Raw genomic sequence first — 8,440 nt, 5'->3', positions numbered from 1 at the left:
GTATGAATGAATTTTCGAGGTATATCTCATCTTTTGTGCTGTTGACCGTTGTAATATGCCTTTTCTCTTTAATGAATCGGAGTGAGAATAACTCGGATGTCAAAGAACACAGAGGGTGGGTACCTGCAAAAGACACTCCGACGCTCAAGTCAATAAGTGTTTAAGAGGTATAAGAATTCTATGATTATAGAATGTTAAACATGAAATAGAACTTATCATGTGTGCGTCCTTATAATAATAATTCTATAAATATAGAATGTAAGACATAAAATAGAACTTATTATGTGTTGTCTGTTGAGATATAGAAGTTGGTGCCTTTTATAGGCATAAAATTGATGAATGATATTCATGTTATGATCGTTTGGTTATTAAGATGAAAATGATGGTCATTAAGTCAATAATAAAGATATTGGTTACAAGCAAAGAATGAATGATAGTTAACGCCGCCGAGTTATAATTCATAATGCACAATAAAAAACGAGTTTTCTTATTCATGCATTGAGTACAAGAATTAGAAACTTCTTCAAGATTTTGTGGACCTTAGTGAATCTTATATACAAAGACTATCAAATTACTTCCTTAACTGAATTGTCTAATGTGTCATCTTCTAATTATTCACTTTAATTTATTTTTGACTAATTAATTCAACTGTATATTACAATGATAAATATAAAATATTTTACACCATCATTTAATAATTATATTTTTTTTAAATTAATATAAAAATAATTATTTTTACCAATATAGCTTTAGATGCATATGTAATTTTAAAATAACGACACTTCATCAAATCAAGTTCTCTTCTTTTTTATTTCTTAAAGCATGTTGGCAACCAGAAAATTTCTTTGACAAAAAACATCATGTCAAAAAGTCCATTATCTTTTATCATTTATGTTAAACAACCAAGGATCCACACAAAAAAGAAAAGTAAATACAAGTTAAAGAGAGAAAACAAAATAAAAGAAAAGGAAACGAAAACAAAAGAGTGCCACGTAGAGGTGTGTATTGTGCAGCTGTCGCAGGTGCATAAGGTCCTTCACATACACAACCCTCCCCAACTTTATAAAAACCACACTTTGAAAAGAAGAAAACCAAAAATCAAGTATGCATGGCAATTAAGGAATCAGAGATGGCACTTTCATTATCATCATCATCATCACAACCATCACAAGTAGATGTTCACTGCTTTCAAAGCCTTAAGAATAATGCAAATGCAAGTTCTCTCAATCGTGACACCTTCTACCTCAAACTCACTCACTTGTTCGATTCCTCTGGACTCACCCTAATGTGAGTTTCCTTTCCTTGCTATATAACATTGACCTCAAAATTAAATGTTCCTTTTCATAATGTGCTTCCCATTTTCTCTTTTGCTTTTTATTTGTGTCATGGTTGGTGAAATAATTATTTTCATCGGAGATATTGTGTTGATAGAGCTAACATTAGACATTTTTTACTTTTCAAATCTAAGCTTATAAGATATTTTTTTAAAAATAATAAAATTTCAATAAATACACACAACAATAATTGAACTTAGTAAAATAATATTTAAAATTTAAAAGAACTATAATAGATATTAATATAAGAATAATTTTGATTTTATTAATGTATGAGATTATATTAAATTTTTGTAATTTTAATAGGTTGAAAATGTTTTGTTTAGATACTTTCAAAAGTAGTCTATCTTTTTATCTTTTAAAAACTCGAAACATATTCACATAGTTTTTTTTTTTATTTATTAAATACAAAACAAAAAGTTTGTTAAAATTTTTTTATCAAACCACTTCTTAATGGATGTTTTAGAAACATTTATGTTTATTAATTTACAGTATAATATATAGAACTTCTATTTAAAATTTCAAGGATGGGTGGTGACTGTGTGAAGCGTACATTAATAAATGTGCGAGCACACGAGAATCTCTAATTATTTTTTTGTTATGAACATGTTATTGCCATGCAAAAAATAGTATATTCCTTATGTGTGTTGGTACATTAGATGAACCTTTTTTTTTTATTTTTTTTTTAACTTGCAACAATCAAAGTGACGTAGAAGATTCTAGATGGCTTGTAATAAGAAATGAGAAAAGAATTTTTTTATATACCTTAAAGAAAAGAATATCATTTTTCTTTTATCTTTATCTAATGAGAGTTGATACACTGTCATAAAAAGTTATGTTGAAATAACATAACTCTCTCAATTGTGATGACTAAAAGAAAAGGTGATAATGGTATTATTATATCAAATGTGAAACATTATACATGTTCTGTTCCTATTGGCAGTTTCAATGTCCGAGAAACACTGCTGGACTTGTACCTAGTTTACTTGGAGGTGACCACAAGAGGAGGATTCCATCAGGTATATATATCTTGCAATCAAAGAGTATACAATTTTCACATACAATATTATATAAATGTTCAACTCAGTCCATCCAAATAAATGTGTTCTATTGAATTAGCAAAATTTTCAAGATATACTATATCAACATATAATTGATTATTTTTCAAAAGTAATGTTTTGATGGGCTAAAATAATTTCATATTTTGGAAATTTGTGTGTTTTGATTTGTCCAGGTTAGTCAAGAAAAGAAATGGGGCGAAGTGGCCTCGGCCCTGAGATTGGAAGGAAACATTGCAAGATTATCTGCTCAAGTTGAAAAGCTCTACTTGCAACTTCTTTACCAATTCGAGCAATTGTACTTCTACAGAGCTCCTACAAAGAGCAGCAAGACCACAGGTTAGTTAATCGAAGCGACGAATCTACGACGATGTTTGATATATGCTATGTTTCTTCACAACTGTTTTTGTTGCCTATATCTCTATGCATTATAATAAGAGATTTGAGCAGCTTCATTATGTATGATTCTTATTGCTGCATTTGATTTTAGGATTAACTAATCTGAATTCTTGCAATCTATTTTCATGATCATAGGTTTGCACAAGAGGAAGCAAATCTCATCCGAAACGACAGGTATGTTACTTTATGCAATTTAGTCAGCACTAAAATGTGTTTGTTGAGTTGAAGCTTTGAAGGGAAGGATTCTTAGTATAGAGTCATTAGTTACTTTTCAAATCGTTCTGTTCTCTTGTGTGTCTTTCAAAACCTTAACTCGTAAACACACTCTTAGGCAACTCGGGAATTTAAGAGGTTTTGATGCAATGCTTCCAATTGAAACTAAACAGAAGAAGGAGGAGCTGGGTTGGTCAAAGAGCAAGCTCTTCTTCTCGAACCTTCGGATGGCAAAGAAAAGAAGAAACGCCGAGGCATGGCACAAGGACAAAGAAGTGCATACCAGATGTTCCTGAAGCAAGAATGCACTCGGTTGAAAAGTTGTAACTCGACCTCAACCGGAAAGGGTATTCTCCACACGGCTATCGATTCGTGGAGGAATATGTCTCCACTTGAGAAACAGGTACATAACATAACATAACATTGAAATTCAACACAATGATTCAACACAACATGTCTCAACCTTTCTCATTGCTATTCATGCAGCCATATGTGGATGAATTCAAGAAGAACCAGGAAAAGTTCAAGAAAGGAATGATTATTGATGACAATGGAGAGCACAAAATAATGCAAAATGAGAAGGAAGAGAAGAACATGGCTCCTGCTAGTGTGTGTAATAGTGAGTACTACCAAGTAACTTCACAACCTGAGCCAGATAACAATAACTACACTACTCTCAACAACAATGCAGCAATAGGCTTAGCTTTTAATGTGACTGAAAAGTTTCCCAAGGATTCCGTGTTACTATTTGGCTTATAGATTGTTCAATGGATTTGCCAATCATGGAACCAAAGTAACTTATAGATGATCTTTTTGCTCTGAGGGAAGCCAAGGAAGGAACTAACTATGCATCAGAATCAGATACTAGTTTTGGTTGAGCAACTTAGTTGTAAGTTTTTGCATGTTGCTCAAAGTATGCTGTTAAGTTTATATAAATGGTTTTGAAAATAGCAGCAAGTGTTGTATGGCATCCTTTCAGACTTCCACTGCTGAAACTATGTATGTATGTATGTATATGTATTTTAAAGGCTTGTGTTGTAATGCAGTATGACGCATTTGACATGGTATAGCTTTGTTCTTCCTTATTTTATTGGGTATAGGTGTCTACCCGAGTGGGTTGATTCGAGTTACAACTGAACCGATAAAAATTTAATTGGTGGGTTGGATTGCGTGTGAGTTTTTTGACAAGTGAATTTGAACTAATTAAATTCGAATTGGATAACCAAGTTGGGTTGGTCTAGTGGTTAGCTCACTAGTCCGCTTAAGCAAGTGTCGGGGTTCGAATCTCGCTTTGTGCATGCAGCAACCTATTGGCCAGCGGCAAATTCTTAAATTCGAATTGGATTGGGTCAGGTATTTAGATATATCAGATATTTGAAATAAAAATTAAATTTAAAAATTAAAAAAGGAAAAAATTTTAGAATATCTAGTTGGAAAAAGAAAAGCAAGGAGGGAATAGGTGAATTACAAATTATAATACATTATCAAATTTAGGGTAAATCACTTATAATTAGGATTTAGAGCTTGTTTGAAATGTTAGGAATTAGGAATTAAAATTTATTCCAGAGTTAAATTTTTTTTTTTTTTAGAACAATTAAAAATGAAAATTTTGAATTTTGATGAGAATTTTAATTATTTATTTATTTATTTATTTTTTCATTTTCAATTCTGATGAGAACAACTAAAAAGGTCTAATTTTCAAATTCATTTATACTCTCTTCAAATTTAAATTTTATTCTATTAATATATTATAGCATTTTAAATCATGAAAATTTGTTGTAAAATTCGCATTAAAATTTGTTGTAAAATTCGCTCCTACTCCTATGGACATTCCACACGACTTTACCAAGACAGTAGTAGTCTTCTTCTTCATGATCTCTTTGTCTATTATCGTCTTGTTAGATGACTCATTTATCTTATGACGACCAGACCTGACATCATATCTTCGACTCAATAACTTAGTCAATATATGGCCCCTCTCACTCAAATTTATTACCATGCTGCTTTATGTGTTCTTTGCTATTGAAAGAATAGTTCAGGACGTGGATTACACTTTTCTTCCACAGATCCTCTTCTCTTCAAATATATGGGTTTAGTGATTCTAATTGGATTGATTGTCCAAATACTATATGCTTCTTGACTTTTTTTTTTTCTTTGGGTGATTCTCTAATTTCATGGAGAACGAAAAAAAAAATCATGGTGGCCCGTTCATCTAAGAGGTTGAGTATTGCGCACTTGCACATACTACTTATGAGCTTCAATGGATTTTAAACTTATTAAAAGTTTTTAACGTGTCTTGCACTCGTTCTCCGATTTTATACTGCGGTAATCGTAATGCTCTTCATATTCATGAAATGACCAAACACTTAGAGGTCAATTATCATCTTGTATGTTAAAAGGCTCAAGTTAGATTAATGAAACTTCTTCTTGTTCTTTCCTCTAATTAATTAGCAGATATATTTACTAAGCCTCTCTCTTGTTAATCTTTTCATATGAATTTGTTCAAGTCGAAAATTTTTTACATCTACCTTCCTTATTAGACCATAAAGAGCAAATAATCCAATTAAATTAAGAAGATTAATGTCATTTTTTTCTTCCATTTCTATTACAATGTTCTAGAAGTAGTGACTCACCACTCTCTAGTGACTAACCACTTTCTTTTTGCATTCTATTATTTCATTCTTTACATTTTATTATTTAGGAATATTCTAGCTAGAATTTGATGAGTTGTCTATTATTCTATTTGTATATATGTATCAATATAAAAAACTTACCAAAAATAAAAAATATAAAATAGTTCTTATTCATAATACTGTGAGTCATATTATGGCGGATGCTCGTGGGTTCATGGTTGTTATAGCCAAGGACGGATCTTAGCTGCTTTGATTGAATTTGGAATTTTAGGGTTATGAAGGAGAGGAAGAAGAGGAGGCATTGTGAAATGTTCAGGCTAGAGAGCACCAATAAAAGTAGCAATTAGCAAGAGTTTTAAAACGGTGGTTTTTTATTGTTTAAAACGACAGTTGTAATAGCGGTTGTAACCTCCGTTTTTACTAAGATATAATGCCATCATTTTCGTTTAAAATGGCAATTTCTAACCTCCGTTTTTAATAGGGTATAATGGCATCGTTTTCGTTTAAAATGGCGGTTTCTAACTACCGTTTGTACCTAATTATGATAATAATTTTATGCTTTTTAAAATGAGATTAAAATCATCTATTTGAAGTGACATTTTCGGAACTCAAACTTTAAAATCTTGTAATAACTAAAAGGCATAGCCATAAATCAAACATCATAACATGATTTTTAGTTCATACATGGTCACCGAATATCAAAAGTCATAATCCAAAAATAAAATATTAAAGTAACATTTTTCAATAATACGTCTTAACATATGATCCTTAATACATAAAATTTTTATCATGCAAGATCATGCTTCCTTGTTGTTCGCTCCAGAAGACCTACTTCTTAACTCTTTTGGTGATGGAATTTCATTCCCTTAATCCAATTCCTACAATAAAAATATAATTATGAGCATAATAAAAAAATATAAATTTTAAATTCATGGTACAAAAAGAGGTAGAACTGTAATTTTTAATTTTTGTTATACAGTTAGATAGCCAACCCTGATGTAGATCAAAATTATAGCATTGAAAAATAATTAATGGATTACTAAGCTTCCTAATTAATGATTATATCGTCTGATATACTTGTAAGATATAAATACATGGCATATATTGATAAAAGTTAATTAACACAAATAGTGATCCTAATCTAAGTCAGAACAAGGCATATATTGATAAAGGTTATGTTCAACCAGCAAATGTGATGAGAACAGCCGCTATGCCAAGAAATGCAAGAGATTCTTTGGATTTCTACTTTCACTTGGATTATGTTGCACACATATTTTGTTAAATTCTACTTTGCTGAGGTATAAAAGCTGGTAGCAAATGAAAGTAGATCATTCAACATCAGTATCACTGGTAATTATCGGGAAGGACCCATTGTACCCACATACAATCAAACAACTTCTTACAGTTTTTTTAGTACAGATTTTCAAAGAGTTAGTGAATATCAATTTTCACTTCTTCCTATAAAGTTCTCCACCTTTCCACCTATTACCAATGCTATTGAGATTTTTCTTATTAAGGATTTCTCACGGCCATAAACTGAAAAGGATCAAGATATGTATAACAAACTATAATTTTGTGGCAATTATTGTTCCGGTGCCTTTCGAAACCCAAAGATAAATTATTTTCTATTATGTATAATAGCATTCGCAGAATTTTAAAGTATGTTATTTTTTATTGCTCTACACTAATGAATACTCATTGATAAATTTGTTGCTTTAAAGCACAAGTGAATCAAATTAAATATGAAAGGAATATTTGTTTCAAGATAACTTCAGAATGTATTCTGGTTAGTTAGTTCCACAAGATTGGGTACAGTGCATTCAAATTCCTAATGAAAGCTGTAAATAAGACAAAAAGAAACAATTGTCTTTTGCAACAATAGGACAACAATTTGAGAGGGTAAATGTGAATGAGTCGAATAACGGAATTTGCATGTCTATGTACAAAGCAGCAACAATAGAAATAAACAAGGAAAAAAACAAATAAATTTAAAGCATTAAGAACATAAATTGTATTTGTACTTGTGAAACTTGTTGAATAGTAAATATTCCAGCTAATTATACTGGAACTTTACCTCCTTTCTTAGAAGTAATATAGGAGACTAGCGCTTGTAATTGCGCTTTAACGGTATCCAACTCTTCTTGTACATTTGGACCAGAAATGGATAATGTGCCAGTATCATTCGAAAAACCTAGATTCATTTGACTAATCCTTGTAGTGTTGTTCTTGAAAGCAATTGTTGGAACAACTCCCATGCCTAAACCTCGAACACGATCAGGGTGCTCTTTCCTAATAACTACTCCACGAGTATCAAGAGGAGAATTAACAGTTTATTCCACCGCTTGTTGAGTGCTATGTGCTTCAATTTTCTCATATATATATATATATATATATATATATATATATATATATATATATATATATATATATATATAAAAGAAAGAAAAAGAATCAAATATAGTATTATATTATAAAAAGAAATACAAACAAGTTTCTTATTGCACTTTAGTCTTACCGCTATTTCTTTAGCCTTTTCATTAACATAACTTCTATCTTTTTTCTTGCCGGATGTTAGCTTTCCAACGCAACTGGAACCGCCTCATTCGAATCTCTGTAGCTCAAGTTATGATCGATTTAGTACGAAGAGGTCAGGCTTGACAGCTTAGCAATTCCTTCAATTTCTTGTATTCTTTCCACTTTTGCATGCTTCCTTTCCATCCTCTAAGCCATTCCTGCCATATAAACCCTGAAAACACTTAATAAACATATCATGGCATCGAATGTTAATAAGAGAGGATTAAAA

The 8,440-nt window shown here is 31.0% G+C and overlaps 1 protein-coding gene across 1 annotated transcript; it reads left to right on the top strand.

Moving 5' to 3' along the window:
- The first annotated feature begins 1,072 nt into the window (after positions 1–1,072).
- On the top strand, positions 1,073–4,092 carry LOC112779779 (putative high mobility group B protein 11). The gene is made up of 6 exons (XM_025824118.2): positions 1,073–1,287; positions 2,278–2,353; positions 2,569–2,731; positions 2,927–2,965; positions 3,178–3,407; positions 3,491–4,092. The coding sequence occupies exons 1-6, from the start codon at positions 1,109–1,111 to the stop codon at positions 3,761–3,763; spliced, it is 960 nt and encodes a 319-aa protein (XP_025679903.1). The 5' UTR covers positions 1,073–1,108; the 3' UTR covers positions 3,764–4,092.
- The last annotated feature ends 4,348 nt before the right edge of the window (positions 4,093–8,440 follow it).

This window comes from Arachis hypogaea, chromosome 19 (genome assembly GCF_003086295.3).
Source record: "Arachis hypogaea cultivar Tifrunner chromosome 19, arahy.Tifrunner.gnm2.J5K5, whole genome shotgun sequence".
Taxonomy (NCBI): Eukaryota; Viridiplantae; Streptophyta; class Magnoliopsida; order Fabales; family Fabaceae; genus Arachis; species Arachis hypogaea.
The sequence above is the reverse complement of the archived record's forward strand: the minus strand, read 5'-3'. Positions and strand labels throughout refer to the sequence as shown.